We start from the raw sequence: 16,782 nt of genomic DNA, 5'->3' as shown, positions 1-16,782 counted from the left end.
ACTTTTTAAAAAAAATCTGAGTTGAATGCAGAAGCATTTCAGTGCTACAAGCCAAGGCAAATCTAATTTCATTGCAAAATTCCTCCATTTACAAAAATAATAATAATAATAATAAAAAATACGTTCGGCAGGGGGAAAAAAAATCCCAAAGCCAGAAATTTCTGCTTTTGCAAGGATAGTGTTGGTGGTGGTGCCATTCCCTTTGAAATAATTCCTCCCTAATTGGTATCCCAATGTAATGGGTAAGTGAACATATTTCACAGCAGCAGCTGTTGGATGTTCAATGACTGGAAAATACGGCGCTGGTGAAGTGTGTGGAGTGCTCATCCCATCAGGAGGAGTAAGTTAATCATACACAATTCACTGAGCACTGGAGCTGCATTTGCAGAGCAGGGGCTGCCTTTTAATTGTCGCGGGCCCTTTTTCAATATCTTGCAGGATCTTTTGTCTCAGCCGTAGCAGTTTTGGTTGCATCCCTAAAACTGTCAGTCTTCCTTAATTTTGCAAGGGCCTAACAATTCCTCCTTCACAATGCAGCTTAAATTGGACCAGATGCTGCATCAATAGAGCAGTCTGCCCATCTCAGAGGCATTAAGCCCAAAATTATTTAGAAAATTGAAGCCTTTAACATACTCTGGATTAATGTGATTAAGTAGAGCTTGCTTTGATTCATAGCCATCTATTCCTTTATTAATAGCCATTTCATCAACAGGAGCAGCACATATGGGGACAAGATGACTGAAAGTTAAATTGATTGCTGGAAGCCTGGAAGAAAAGCATTTAATGTTTCAATAATAACTGATGTAAGACTTCACTGCGGGGCATTTTGGATAGATTTAGACCAGCTTATAAGCACAGTATTTATTAGTATCTTTTAATTTTTATTATAAGCTTGCTAAATGCAAGTTGATGGGGTTTCTTTTGTATTATTTTTATTTTTAATCCCATCTTTAATTCTGTAGATTTGTAAAGGAGAGTCTCTCATGTGACTGATAACAGCTGGGCCAGGCCATAGCAGAGTCGGGACTTCTGGAAGGCTTAGGAAGAGATAAAATATAAGAGAGGATAATTTGTTATGATTATTTGCACACATTTCTGATCCTTGAACCATTCCAGGTGCTGAAGAAGTGTGTGAGAGCTCTTGTATGACCCATAATACAGGAGGGGCATCCCTCACATGCTTTCACCCCATTTGTGGGGAGGCTTCATGTTTGTCCTGTTTGTCCTGCCTCATCTCCCAACTCAGGAATTATATCTGTGCAAATTTATACATGGAATAATAATAAAAAAATAATTTAAAAATATAAAAAATTATTAAAAAAATTAGTTGAATAGAATGACAGAATTCCACACTGGACTTTAAAGCTCATCCCATTCCAACTCCTGCCATGGGCAGGGACACCTCCCACTGTCCCAGACTGCTCCAAGCCCTGTCCAGCCTGGCCTTGGACACTGTGAGTGTAGGGAGAGAGGCACTTACAGGATGATCCAATACCATGGAGGGACCGTTCCAACAATTGACAAAGGAAGAAATCGAATCCCAGCACCTGGGACAGCTCCCAGTACTGTGTATTTGCAAGTAAAATCACTCCTAAATTCTGCTAAAGGTATTTAAGATGCCAGAGTTTCTCGGTATGTTCAGACTGGTCTGATTCACCTAAAATAAATCTCTGATTTAAAATGGAGAATGATGAGAATGAGCTGTGATTTGTGGCTATAATTACAGTCAAGGAGTAGGATCCTGGAGATTGGGGTTGGACATCTTTACTCCAAGTTCTCATGGGAAGCAGGACCATCTCCAACACTCATCAGGCCATCAAGGCAATTCAGGAACAGCTCCAGGGTGGAGGTTACAGAAGGGATACACTGCAGGATGGTCCCTCTGATGACAGAGGTTCTCCAAATGTCCTGCTTGAGCCTTCCACCTTGTGGGATATGGCTGTTGTCATTTGCTGGGCTCCCTATCCCTGCTGAGAAAAGCAAATGTGGAGCTGCTGGAATGAATCCAGAGGAATCCACGGAGATGCTCCAAGGGCTGGAGCCCCTCTGCTCTGGGGCCAGGCTGGGAGAGCTGGAGGTGTTCACCCGGAGAGGAGAAGGATCCAGGGAGAGCTCAGAGCCCCTTCCAGGGCCTAAAGGGGCTCCAGGAGAGCTGGAGAGGGACTGGGGACAAGGCATGGAGGGACAGGACACAGGGAATGGCTTCCCACTGCCAGAGGGCAGGGTTAGGTGGGATATTGGGAAGGAATTGCTGGCTGTGAGGGTGGTGAAGCCATGGAATAGAATTCCCAGAGAAGCTGCGGCTGCCCCTGGATCCCTGGGAGTGTCCAAGGCCAGGCTGGATGGGGCTTGGATCAACCTGGGATCATGGAAGGTGTCCCTGCCCATGGCAGGGGTTGGAATGAGGTAATCTTTATTCTCCCTTCCAACCCAAACCCTTCTGTGATTTCAATGATATCCTAAGAAGATAAATAATGTCAAGCATTTCCCCCTCAGTGTTAGAAAACTGCATTTTATTCCAGGTCGGATTTATGTAACTTCAGCTTTTGGCCATGGGATCTTCCAGTGCAGCAAAACCAGAGCTCATTTCAATGTAAGAAAAAAAAATCTTCAAGGCTTGTTAGCTGTGAGAAAGGAAATTTGTGCCCCTCCTTTTGTCAGAGTTGTTGTTCCTAAATTCCAAGGAATTCTCCAAGTATTAGGGATGTACAAATCCATAAATGAGAGCACAGTGATCCACATTACTTCCATATATTAATTCCATGACTTTTGGGTTTTTTAATAAATTAACAATAGGTTTTTTTTCTCATTGTCTTCTTTGGTCATCCAAATTGGTCATTCCTTTTTGGAGAAGTAAATGTCACAGAATACTAGTTTCACTTGAATTAAAAATCCCTTCTTTGCTGAAATGATCCCCTTTAAATGGGAATGTAAAAAGGATACAAGTGATGTGTAGTTGAAAACTCTTGTTTTGGGGCTGGTTGAACAGTAATAATGGATAATCAAATACAGTGAATGTTCATTAGGCTTAAACTGGAGGGAAATGGTTTTACTGGTCTAATGTGAATGATGATATTTACATTTTACCAAAAGAAAAAAAGCAAAAATACTTTTTTGTTTTGTGTGAGCACTGCACTGTTTACTGGAACTAATTTTAATTAATTGTATTAGTGGCTGAAAAAAAGGCTGCTCTTATTGGCTTATCCCAGCATAATTAATCATGGTAATAATTCATTTTACATGACTTCTTGAGGTTAAGCTTTGCAGAGCCATTCATTAAAATTGAGAATTAATAATGTCTAAAAAGTTGGCTGAAAAAAAAAGGAGAAATATCTGTAAAGATTTATTAAAGGCCAGTGATTGATCTGCTCCTCTTTATTTTTTAAACCTGGTCTCAGACCTGGGTCGTGCATCTGTACAAGTCCCTCAGCTGGTGTTTGATCTGGTTCTGTGCTTAATGGGCTTTGTGCAGTGTATTTCTCACAAGTCCTTAAGAAAATTCTTCTCATCACTAAGTGGGGGTTTGTGCTCAGATTCCAGGAATGAGGAATTCTTCTCTCCACCATCAGAAATGGGATATTCTGGAATAGAGCCTCTGATGATGCTGGGCATGGAGCAAAATTCTTCTCCCTGCAGGGACCTTCATGATGGTGGTTGGGAAAAATAAACTTACAGTCAAGGAGCCGAAGCAAAAATGAATTCCCAGGATGATTTTCTGCCTCCAAGCTCTTTTGATTAACAGAGTTTTCAGGTGTTTAAATATCTTTTTATCAACCAGACAACCAATTTTGTAACTTTTTGTGATTTGAACTCTCCTTTTTTGCTCTTTGCAGACACTTGTACCACGCACCCAAGATTGCAAATTTCTGATTTCCCAATTTCTGACCTTACTTTAATTTTTAATATCTCTACTGGGCAAATTTTTAGCCCCCTCATTCAATAACCTTGCAAGAATATCACTTGAAGAGGGGCAATGGCTGTAATTTATAATTAAAAGAAATAGCAGGATTTCTAAAGCTCTTTGAGGGAAAGTACCGTAAATGAAATTATTAAATATAATTTTAATTAATTATGTGTCTTATTCCTGTTCTAGATATATAAATTGTCAAAATTTTATCTTTTGAATCTCTTTAATAGTTTCTCCTGAAGACTTTATCAGCATTGGGCATTTTTAGAACTTTCTAGAATTCTTTTAATAATTTTGATGGACTTAGAAGGATTTGTCTAGTGCAAATTAATTCTGAATTTTCATCCCAGCTCCCTTTTTGCCCTCTGAGTATCTGTTTGTCATCACAAACTTTTCTCTGTTGCCTTCTCCTCCTTGCACTTTGATGCTCTCTGGTGAAACCAGGTTACCTCTACTGCTTTTTGCAGATTTGTTTTGGGTAAATCAGGAGGAAAACAATGATCCCAGTTTTATTTATGTTTATAATAGAACTGTCAGAGTAGTTTAATAAAAATCATCTATGATGGAGAAGCTTTCAGAGTAAATACAAAAAAAAATCCTTTTTTTTTAATGGGTTTCTGTCTAAAGTTCTCAGGTATAAGATCTGCACAATTTTTTCTAAACTCTTTGGTGGTTTCCAGCTTCAGAAAGAGTCAGAACTGTCACATTTCAGAAACCAAACCTTTTAATCAGAGATCTCCTCCAAGCAGTAATCTCCTACTGGATTCACTCTAGAGAGACAAGGAGAAAACCACAATTTTTGTAGTTTTAATAGAAAATATTAAATATTAGAAATCTTACTCTCATTTCTTGTTTTTTAAATTCCAGATTAGTTATTATTTTCCAACTCTCCAGCTTGCTATTAATAGATGTTCCCAGGTATTATATTTACCTCCATTTATCACTTTTCAAAGCTCTTCTCAGTGCATGACATATTCCTCACATTCCTATTATTCTTTGCCTTCTGTTACACCTATTTATTTAAGGAAATTCTTTGTGTTGCATAACAGTGGCACAGAGTCTTGGCAGCTAAAAGCTGTAAAGTTTGCAGGAAAAAAATCAATCATGTTTTCTGTTATATTGACATGAAAACAATTCCCTGCATAGATTGAAGCTAGGTTACTAAATCCAGGTGTGTTGTTTATGTATTTATTATTGACTTTAAAATCTAAGCTTTTTCTGTACAAGAGCAGAGCCCCAGCATGGCTTTGGTTGGGGACATTTCACCCATTTTTTTGGCAATAAAATCACGTCTTAAAATTCTTATCTGAAGATTTGGGTCTTCTGCTCGTGCTGTGTCCTGGGATATCATTCCCTTTCCAGCCAAAAGGGAATTCTTGTTTTCCATTTGCCTTCTTCAGAACTAGTCACATTTGAAGAAAATGCATAAAACTCAATATTTGGGCTATTGAGGAAGGGTTAGATGGGATATTGGGAAGGAATTCTTGGCTGTGAGGGTGGTGAGGTCCTGGCACAGGGTGCCAGGGACAGTGGGAGGTGTCCCTGCCCATGGCAGGGGGTGGCACTGGATGATCCTTAGGGTCCCTTCCCACCCAAACCATTCCAGTATTTCCCTAGAGGAAACAGTTCATTCAGCCCAAAAGATCCAACAGGAACCTAAACTGAGCAGTTCAAGACTGAATTCTGCCCAAACACAGAATCTGAAATTGTCGGTCACTAAATCTTTCCTGTAATGTGATAATTTTAAGCATAAAATCACAGAATGCTTTGGGTTGGAGGGGACCTTAAAGCTCACCCAGTGCCACCCCCTGCCATGGGCAGGGACACCTTCCACTATGCCAGGCTGCTCCAAGCCCCATCCAACCTTGCCTTGGACACTTCCAGGGATCCAGGGGCAGCCACAGCTTCTCTGGGCTCCAAGCCCCATCCAACTTCCAGGAAGGACCTTTGCATAACCCTTTAGCCAGGAAATGCAATTTATTGGAATGTAAAGGCTCCATCCATTGGATGTGTCAGTTAAGGATTAAATTTGGGCTTTAAATGAGAATTTTTTTTTTTAATGTGAGAATATGGATTTTTTTCTTATTCCCAACTCCATAGCTAAAAGATTTCAACTCCACTATATAAAAATGATATAGAACTTGTAGTTGGGTCAGAGTCTTCCTCATCAACCATGATGAAAAGAAGATAACTGAAAAATCCCAATTCTTTGCACAGATGAGTTTGGCATAGAAAAGCTTCGTTAAAGCCAAATGAACAAAGGAAAAAGGGGAAATTCATTCATATATTCTCAGCCTTTAAGGCTGGTAAGGGCTCCCTGCATTATTTAGTTTGACATTTTTATATTATAGATCATTATGTTTCATCGTGTTACTGTTTTATCAAGACCTATCACTTTTTCCTTTAAGTTTAGCTGATATTTGACTGAAGTGTCTCTCTGAGAAGGAAATCTGATCTGATTTGAAAATGTCAGGAAATGGAGAGGTGCTTCATAGGACATGGGTTTAGAGAAGCAACCCAAGATCCAGTGGTGCAACTGAGCAGGGACTATTTTCTATATCCATATCTAAAAGCTGGATTCCATCTGGAATTCCCTGGTTTCCATCCCTACCTCTGACTCTTGATCTGCCTTTCCATTGCTTTCTCAAAGGCCCCTTTTGCACCCCCTTCCTCTTCTGTGCTCATCTCCTTGAGTTAAAAACCTCCAGGGGTTTCTTTTGGAAAGGGAAAATTCATCTGGAATCTGGTGGCTGTCACTGAAACGACTTTTCAGGATTTCTTAGTGCCAGGGTTGATCTCACCAGAGCTGTTCCTACAACCCCTTTTCTCTTTGACATGCCAATTCAGGCCCTATTTCCTTTTATTGCAGCATGGCAATGAAATTCCATGTTTATTTCCACCCTTGCCCTTTCCTCAAATGTGGCTCCCCACTTGCAGGTACCAGGTGTGTCCCTTTTTCCCTCCAGCAGAGATTTTACCTCTGACTTCTTTAATACATTTTTGATTCAGTGGCCCCTGTGCAGCAAGAAATGGCTTTGTAAGACCATCCCATCAGCTCCTCACCTGAGTTATCCACAGAATTTATAAATTTGAGGCTTTATATTTCTTTGGAATTCCTGATGAAGGGCTTTGAGAGCAACAGGCTCTGTAGCAGTCCCTGCAGAGGACAGATAAAAATGCTGCCATTCAAGCCTTGTTCCCTTTGGACAATTTTTTTTTTTTTACAGATGTCATTTAGACAATTCTTAATCCACTTAACATGTGCACTATCAATATGGGGGAGTGTTAATTTTTTAATCAGTCATGAAGTAATAAGTCAAATGCACTAATAAAGCCTAAGTTCCATCCATGCTATTACATCCCACATTTATTACAGCCAGACTTGTAATTTCATGGGAGGATGAAATGGAGTTTGGCTGACAAGAGCTTGTATTCCATAGGACCGTGGTGTTAATTATAAGCCCATCTTCCGACATTTTTCCTTCACTTGGCTGAAATTAAGCCAGAATATCTTTTCTAGGAGCACATTCCAACTGGGAACAGCATCTGATCCACAGGACCAGGCCAGAGGGAGTCTAAAATAATCCCCTTTTTAGGGCTTTTAGTGTGGACATTCAGCCTATAAAAACATAACCTATAATAAGTATGGTGAACAAGGAAAGTTTTATCATCTCCTTTTTTTTCCTACAGGTTTGTTTAATTTATTTTCCCCCTTTTATTGGCTGTTCAATGTACAGTCATTTTACAGATAAAAAGGGTTTATAGCAGCGGTCTCGCTTCCAGATATTCTGTTCAGCAAAACCAATCAATACTCTGTTTATCAAACCCATTTTGCTGCTAAAGAACAGACAGGATTTTAGCAAACAACAGTGAAAATTTTTACAGCTCTGCCACAGAAATTTTAAATACTTGCAAATAAGAAACAGGTTCATTTAGTACTTTTGTTTGGCAGATTTAAAAAAAAGTATTTTTTGTGGAAAACTGCCAATCTTTTTTAATTTCATTCAAGTAGTTTACTAAAAAATATGAGCATTTCTGTAAAAAAAAGTAACAATAACAGCATGTTCAACCCATTTTTTACTAGCAATTTTAATCTCTTGGTTTTGTTTCTAAGGGGTAAAAAATGAAGTCATTCTAGAAGGCACCAGAAATAGCTGTTCATTGTTTTATCAGCAAATTTTCTTATCTTTATGAATTTTCACTTGCTGGGTGATTCACTGGTCCTCTAATAAACCAAATAAACAAAATTTAATAGCATTTCCTCTGCAGAGGCGCCACACCATAGCTGCTGTATGAGGTACTTTCTGCAGGTATTAAAAATACTTTTTTTTTTGGTGGTCCAGGCAGAAGTTTCAGGAAGTTTCTAGAATTTATGGACAATTTATTTTGATTTAGAACTGCAGGACTGGCCAGCCCATAGTGATAAATTGGCTTCTTGCTGGAGAGGGTTGACATGTTTTGATAAAACTGAATGAAAAAAGAGTGTGGATCACACTGAGAAGTTAAAGAATGATATTTTCTAAAGCAGAAATTCACAGTGGTTAATAAACCAAGCATTATCTCCTAGTTCAAGTGCTGGTAAAGTCATTAAAGTAGATTAAAATATAAAGAAGGAGGTAAAATAAATTAGCCACATGTTAGTGCCAGTGCAGAAGTACAAAATAAGGGTCTGTTCCATTAAATTCTTTCAGTGTGGGGCAGGAATTAAAATAAAAATATTTTAATGGACTCTTATTAAAAATCCATGAATCTGGGATTATTTCCTTTCTTTTTATGCTCATTGGTTCGAAGGTAAAAATGTAAAGGGAAGGGGACACCCAAAATTTGGGTTCTCAGTATTTTATTGCTGAACCTTTGGTTTATTTATTTAACTAATAGGAAGGCGCTGGAAATTTTGGAAGCAATAACCACGACTTAATAAAAATTCCCATGTTGGTTTGGAGGAAGAGATGCTCAAAAGACCTTCCCATGACCAATTTTTTGGGTAGTATTTTGCATTTTCACTTGGGCTGTGACTTTGGACAGCAGAGTTTGGTCTAACTCCCAAATCAGTGAGTGCTGAAGCTTGGTTGTGTTTCTTTACATTCCACATTGGCATCGTGGCCCTGGCACAGGGTGCCCAGAGAAGCTGTGGCTGCTCCTGGATCCCTGGAAATGTCCAAGGCCAGGCTGGATGGGGCTTGGATCAACCTGGGATAGTGGAAGTGTCCCTGCCCATGGCAGGGGATGGCACTGGATGATTTTTAAGGTCACTTCCAACCCAAACCCAATCTGGGATCCCAAAGAGGTTGGTGTTGCTGGTGTGACAAGCACAGGGGCAGTTCAGGGATTCCTGGAAGAGGTGAGAAAAGAGGGAGTTATTTTCTGAGAACTCTTTGAAAATGTGTGAGAATTCATTATCCGTTCTTTATGGAACACACAAGGAGCAGGAGCTGTAATGGATAAGCTGTTCCTCAGACTCTGGGCCATTCTTGTAATGAAGAGCTGTTAAATAGACCTGAGTACAAATAAGTGGAACAAAACCATCTTTGTGCTCCCTTCCAACCCAAACTATTGTGGGATTCTGTGATTTACTGGAGCCAGGACCTTATTTCTCAAAAGTGCCAGGTCCTTTTTTATTGCAGAATCGAGGCAGGGGGGAGTAGTTTTGGAATTTTTGTACTGTAGAATTTAACTCACCTGAGGCAGGGCCAGGTGGAGGTGACACCCACGTGGCTGCTGGGACACTCCCAGGTGAGGAGCTCTCCTGCCAGCCCTAGGAAGCTGCTCCACTTTGCTGGAGATAATTAAATACTCCCTGGATCCAGCCAGTTAAAAAGAATGAGTTCTCTTCCCTAATCCCTCGGCTTGGGTACTCACCTGGGACACGATTAAGAAGGTGAGAGTCTAAATGCTCTTAGGGAGGAAAGGAATTGAAAATGTGTCACTCAGACATCTTTTTCTCCTGCTCTTTGCCGGGGGGATGTTTTTGCCAGGGTTGGAATCCCCACTGAAGGAGCTCTCTGGAGTTAATCCTCTGGGAGAGGCCGTGTTTTCTAAGTGGGAAATGGATCCAGGATAAACAGACAATCCGCTCTTGGCACTCAGCCCTCTGTGCCTCGGTGTAATAAAGTCTTCCCTTCTGCTGGGAGGTTCTTCAATGGTTAAAGCCCTTCCAGAGCGGAAAGAACCGAGCTCCAGCACTGGAAATCTGATAAAGAAAGGGTTTCTGTTTGCACAGTGAACAGCACATGGAATTATATTTATAATTCCATAAATCATTTAAAATTGTCATCCAGACATTGAGAGTTCTAGAAACGTCCGTACTCGTTCAAACTTTTGCTGTGGGATATTAAAGATCTGCTAATTAAAAGCAGAGGGTGAACTGAGGACACTGTGACTCTCTGACAATATAAGTGGACGTTTCAGGAGGAATTCAGAAGGAGGCACTAAGGTGAAGAGCTGGATGTCACTGAGAGAATCACATCTCCCACTCACATCATTTGAAATCCTTGCAGCTCCTCAGTGTCAGGCTGTTGAATGTTAAAGACACGCAGGTTTTTGGAGAACAAGTGGGCTTATTGTTTCTCTTTGATTGCTGCCTCTCCATATTAAGAACTCTTACAAAAATGGTTTGATTAGAAATATTTCAATTGTTTTTTTCACCATACAGAGGAGTAGTGAGCTGGGTTGATGCTGTGTTCTTTTTGGCATTGCATTTACCAAGTGTGTTAGACACAAACAAAATGGGATTATTCTGTTTTCATAGTCAGACTCAAGCCTAATGCAAAAAGTCACCAACACCAAGATTGTTATTAGGAATAGCCACAGCAGAAAGAAAATCCTCTGTATTGTGGAAAGGCTTTGAGGAAAATGAGAGGTGAATCTGGTAGGACCAGCAGCATTACTTCCTTTCTTTTCCCCTGAGGGTGAATATTGATTTTAAATCTATTCTAACAGACTCTTAGCCACACATCTGAAGATATTTTTCATGAGGTCAGGCTATAGTTCTCAGAGGAGCACCATTATTTCCTTATTCTGTGAAAAAAGGAGGCTGATCCTTTGAACTTCTGGATTAGCAGGAGCAGGCAGTGTTGACAAGGTGTAATTGCTGTTTCAGTCAGGAGGAAAGGTAAAACCTCTGTTGTTTTTAAGTTCTTTAGGAAACTTTCCTGTGGTCTAAATATCTTCATCTTAGGCAAGTAATTTGCTCCTTAGTGATAAAAACCTTATATCAGCTTAATATTGGCTTACAAAAATTAAAAATACTGAAGTCAGAAGCCACTCTTTAATCTGATTTTAGTTGCACAATCACACACAGAATTCACAGAATCACTCGGTTGGAAGAGACCTTCAAGATCATTGGAGTCCAATCCATGTCCTAACACCTCAAGTAAACCATGGCACCGAGTGCCACATCCAATCTTTTTTTTAAAGACATCCAGGGATGGGGACTCCACCACTGCTTGGTTACTGATTTCACTCCTAACTCAGGCTTACCAGCCTTGGGCCTGCTTCCAGACAGGCCAGCTGCATCCCCTTCCCCCTTCAAACCTACTTTAAAGCCCACTCAATGAGTTCTGCCAGCCCTTGAGCTAAAATCTTTTTGCCCTTAACACAGAGATGGAGCCCATCCAGTTCCAGCAGGCCAGGTGCCAGAAGAGCTGCCCCATGATCAAAGAACCCAAAATTCTGCTGATGACACCAACCCTTGAGCCACTTGTTGATAATGTGGACTCTGCTATTCCTTAAATTGTTTTTCTGTGCACCAAAGGGACTGAGCAGAACACTACCTGTGCTCCTGCCCTATCAACCGCTTGTCCCAGTGCCCTAAAGTCCTTTTTAATTGCCCTGATGCTCCTCTTTTCAACCTCATCACTGCCAGCCTGCAGTACCAGCAGTGGGTAATAATCAGAGCGCTGGATCAGCCCAGGTTGTTCCTCAGTGATATTTTGTACCTGGGCCCCAGGGAGGCAGCAGAACTCCCTATGGGATGGGTCTGGTTGAAATATGGGGCCCTCTGTTCCCTCAGAAGGGAGTCACCCAGCACAACTATGCTTCTTTCCTTTTTGATGTCAGAGGCGGTGATCTGTCTGTCAGGTGAATCCTAATTGGGAGGCTCCCTGGGCAGATTATTTTCTTCTACGTCCTCTGGCTGGCCCTCCTCATCCAGGGCCTCATCCTTATTCTGAAGTGGCACCTGGGAAGGTGATGGGGGTTGTGATGAATTTTTGTTACCTGCTGGAGTAGGGACCCATTTCCACTTCCCTTCATCCACCAGGTGTGTCCTCCTGTTGACAGTGGGAGGAGTGGGAGTCCTCTGACTCCTGGTGGGCCTCCCTCAAGGATGGAAGGGCAGAACCCCACCAATCTGTTTCCCTTTCGCTTTCCCTCATCCTCCTTAGCCTTTCTACTTCCTCCCTAAACTCCAGTCACTGGTGAAAGGAGGTCATTCACCTGTTCACACTGCAGGCAGGCTTCTTCTGGAACACCCCCTGGTACCATTGATAAACTCAAATGCTCTGCACAGGAAGGGGTCTGGACAGACACATCCTTTCTGGAGGGTTCTATTTGGCTACATACACTTTCACTAACTGAAGTTTTTGACCAGTGAAAACCATTACTAACAAAAAACAAAAAAACAACAACAACAACAAAAAATCAACCAACAAAACCACAGCAAACAACAAACTAAAAACCCCACTCGCAGGAGAAAACCTGCAACCCTGCCTGTGCAAATTGCTGTGCCACACCCACAGAGAAGTGCCACACCCCTGTTTGCTGCTCAAATTGCTTTGCCACGCCCACCGAGATGTGCCACACCCCTGTTTGCCATGCAAACTTCCATGCCACTCCCACAGAGATGTGCCATGCCCCTGTTTATTGCTCAAATCGCTGTGCCACACCCACAGGGATGTGCCACACCCCTGTTTATGACTCAATTTGCTGTGCCATGCCCACAGAGAAGTGCCACACCCATGTTTGCCATGCAAACATGCGTGCCATGCTCTCCTGGTTTAGGGCAAATTTGGGAAAAAACCTCCAAAAGGGGCCCCTCCAGAAAGCAAACCCACATGGCCCTCAATCGGTTTGGGAAGGATTCCTTAGAGAGAAGTGGAAAGAACCTGTTTATTTAACAGGCAGCACACAAAATGAACAATACCAGATGACACCACTCTTTCACCGCTCTAAAAGGATGACAAATTCAGAAAGTCTCTCTTGGGGTGGTCGCTCTGTTATCAGTCCCTCCTGTGCTGGGGCAGCTGCTGCAGCCACAAGGTGCAAACTCTCGGTGTTCCCAGGTCCCAGTCCAGAGCAGGTTCGAGTGGTTCCAAAAAAGGGAAAGGAAAAACAGTCCAGGGAAAAAATCAGACTGCTTAGCTAAACTAACTAAGGAGCAGAAGCAAAAAGCAAGAGCAAAGCAGAAGCAAGAGCAAGAGCAAAGCAAAAAGCCAAGCAAAAAGCAAAAGCAGTGCTGTGTACTGCCCTGTCTGTGTGTCCTGCCAGCCGTGGGGGAGCGGCTGATAACAAAACCAAAACAGAACTTTCACTCTCAGAGCCAGCCTTGAAGGCACAGAACATGATATCCAGCATAAACAGAACACACAAATGGGGATACAAGCGTCACAACATCACCCTAGGACACAGGCCCACTGAGATGTGCCACGCCTGCCCTGTGCCTGTGTGACCGACGAGAGGGATGTCACGTTGGGCGAGCTGGACACGCCACTGGTTGTGCTCTCTCCTTTTTCTCCTCAAGCTACAGCAAAAGTCCCAATTTGAGCACCACCAAATTCATTATTTTTGCTGATCAATGGCATTAAACCATGAAATCTGGAATAAATTCCATCCCTGACCTAAGCTGTCCATCAGTTCTTGTTGAAGACCATTTCACTTCGTTGTTAAGCCAATTATCTCTAACTTGTGTTTTTATTCTGCTGAATGGGTGATCCTTCCTGCTTCCCACCCTCCGAATTTGGCTTCGTGTAATGAGATGTTTCCCTGGACTGTAAAAGGGAGAGAGGAATTGGGTCACAGTTGGGGACATCCTGCAGGACAGGGGGACCTGGCTTCACTCCAGCTCCCAGGAAACCTGGATATTCTCTTTTCATCTCACCGAGCAGATCTTTGCTATGTTGAGAGAGGGAGCAATTTGGTTTTATGAGATCTAGGCTACAGATATCTCAGATGTGTCCTCCTTTACTCCTCTGCATTCCAGACTAAATTTAATCCCAGTCTTTCAAATCCCTTTAATCAGCTCTCTGTGCCTTGTTTACGTTTTGTTTCAGGTGCCCTGTTAACTGATAAAATGCTGTCACACTTTGCCCCATCGTGGCTCTTTAATATTTCCCAGCATCCTTTTTATTTCCCTTTATTTTTTTTTTAATTCAAATTTCTCTTCATGCGTCTACTGAACCCTCCTCAGTTACTCCCAGAATTTTTCTTGTTTGGTGACAGCTCATTCGGGAGCCATCACTGGGCCAGATTCACCCTCTGTGGAATTCCTTGATTCCGTTGAAATCAGTGGAATAAATCTGGAGTTTGTGCTGGTGTAAATGAAATAAAATCCTGCCTAATGTGATCAAGGAGCTTAATACATCCCCACCAAAAGGCAGACCCATTTTATTCTTTTGATATTTACTTATGATTTAATGGAAGGATGGGATTTTTTCCTACCATTCATGAATGTCTAATTTTTAAATGATAAAATATAAAACATATATAAAACATAAAATGCACTTTGTGCAGTGGACTCTCACCTGCCAAGTCTGAGCACTCATCAATATTGCTATTAATTAAAATTTAAATGAATTATGTGGCCAGATCCTTCAGAAATTGGATTTTTCAATAATATTGTGAGTCATAAACAAGTCAGAAATGAAAAAAATTGTCCAAAGTGTAACTGAAAAATAGAAATAATGTTTTTGTAAGTGCTTTAACATCTGCTAATCTTCCTTGTATTTCTGCTGTCATAAAATTTGAAGTTCAGCCAGGCTTTCTTTGACACTTTTGAGCCTGTTGGATATTGTGAAACAGTTTGGAATTATTTGTATGATTGTGTGTAAACACACCCTTGACATTTGTTTTTATCATCATCAATATTATTGATATTTTATAGTAATGATAATTATTTCATAATCAATTATATTATCCATATCTCCACGGAAACAAAAGCCAGTCAAGACAGCTTAGACATAAAAGTTTTCATATTTTAATACTCTATTTAGAATATTTAAAATATTTTGCTGGTTTTCAGTTATATATTTGTTAGAATTATTAATTTTTTTCTCCTTTAAGCTAACAAACTGCTGTAATAACATCACTGTTTTCTCTCTTTGTCTCTGCATCGTTTATTTCACGATGGCCCTGTCTTAACAGATTTAGTAGAGTTGACATAAATATATAATATTGTGCAAAAAAGATTGGGTATAAATGCTGCTAAATCCGAGTATTTTTTAGGAAAACATGAAACAACACCAAAGGACTGTGCTTGGAATCGCAGAGACAAAACCCTGAGTGTGCCCTGGCTAATTGTCACTGCTAAAATCTGATTTTATTTTGAATTTGCAGGCAGAACTGGGCACACCGAGGCCGTCCGGGTGGTGTTTGAGCCACAAAACATCAGCTTTGAGCAACTGCTCAAGGTCTTCTGGGAGAATCATGACCCGACACAAGGTAGAGTGATGAGCGAGCCAGTATTTAATTATCTTACTAATTACAGCTGGGATAATTAGTGTTTGAGCTGCATGGAAGAGATGAACCTTGAAATCACACTGGAGCTCAGGAATATGATTGCAGACATTTATTGACAGAGAAAGAGAGGGAGAGGGAGAATGGGAGCACAGAAGCTCTGAGTGCCCCTCCTCCCTTACAGCTGCCTGGGCTGGGAAAATTCCCACAGAGTGGCACGGGAGACAATGGAAAATTCTCTTCAACTTTGATTATGACAATTTATTCTGCAATTTCTTTTGTCTCTTCAATTGGAGTGTATTACTTTGCATCTTCAAAATTTCTATTATTCTATTCTATTTTATTTTACATTACTGTATTTTAAACATTTTATTTTATTTTGCTTTATTTTATTTTGCTTTCTTTTATTTGCTTTATTTTTTGCTTTTTTAAACCAAAATAAAAAAAAATTAAAAATTTAAAAGATAAAAAAATCAAAATTTTGCTTTATTTTGGTTTTATTTTACCTTATTTTTAAAAAATTTTATTAAAATTTTATTTTTAAATTTTATTTTGCTTTATTTTATTTTATTTTTAAATTTTATTTTTTTTTTGAATTTTATTTTATTTTTGAATTTTATTTTATTTTTAAATTTTATTTTATTTTACTTTATTTTATTTAATTTCCACCCAAGCCCTTTATCCTTCATCACAACTTGGGATTTTACATTTTTCAACAGTACAGAGAATATTTTGTGATTAAAAAAGGGAGCAAAAAGGGGTTAGAGATGTTGTGCAGAGACACCAGTGGATCATTCTACCTATCTGCTTTATCCAAACCTTTGGATTTAATTTATCCTTCTTGGCAGAGGTTTTTGTGCTGACACGACCCACATCTGTGCAAACAGAAACGGGAAACTGTGTGCAGAAAACATTTTGCATGTTTATAGAGTTCCAATAAACCTCATCCCTTCTCCCATCTCCCAGAAACGCTGCGCACAAGTAACTCATTTCAATATTTGAACAGCCATCGTAATTATGCCACTTGTTACCGCATCTGGGAACAAAAAAATTGCAGATGATACCTCCAAAATGTGAGGCCATCCCAGGAAAGAGAAACTCAAAGAGGGATCCAGGGACTATTGTGGATTAAGTGTCTTCCACTGAGCCCAAAGTGGTTATTGCAACTTCTGCCTGTATGGAAAGGGCTTGAGTCAGGAATTTTC

The 16,782-nt window shown here is 40.5% G+C and overlaps 1 protein-coding gene across 1 annotated transcript in view; it reads left to right on the top strand.

Moving 5' to 3' along the window:
- MSRA (methionine sulfoxide reductase A) overlaps positions 1 to 16,782 on the top strand; it is a 239,638-nt gene that overhangs the window by 126,196 nt on the left and 96,660 nt on the right. Inside the window, exon 4 of the mRNA XM_030946428.1 lies at positions 15,458 to 15,562. Coding sequence (XP_030802288.1) covers positions 15,458 to 15,562 — 105 coding nt within the window. The remainder of the gene's footprint in view (positions 1 to 15,457; positions 15,563 to 16,782) is intronic.

Source organism: Camarhynchus parvulus, chromosome 3 (assembly GCF_901933205.1).
Source record: "Camarhynchus parvulus chromosome 3, STF_HiC, whole genome shotgun sequence".
Taxonomy (NCBI): domain Eukaryota; kingdom Metazoa; phylum Chordata; class Aves; order Passeriformes; family Thraupidae; genus Camarhynchus; species Camarhynchus parvulus.
Note: the sequence above shows the minus strand (reverse complement) of the source record. Positions and strands in the feature narration are given on the sequence as shown.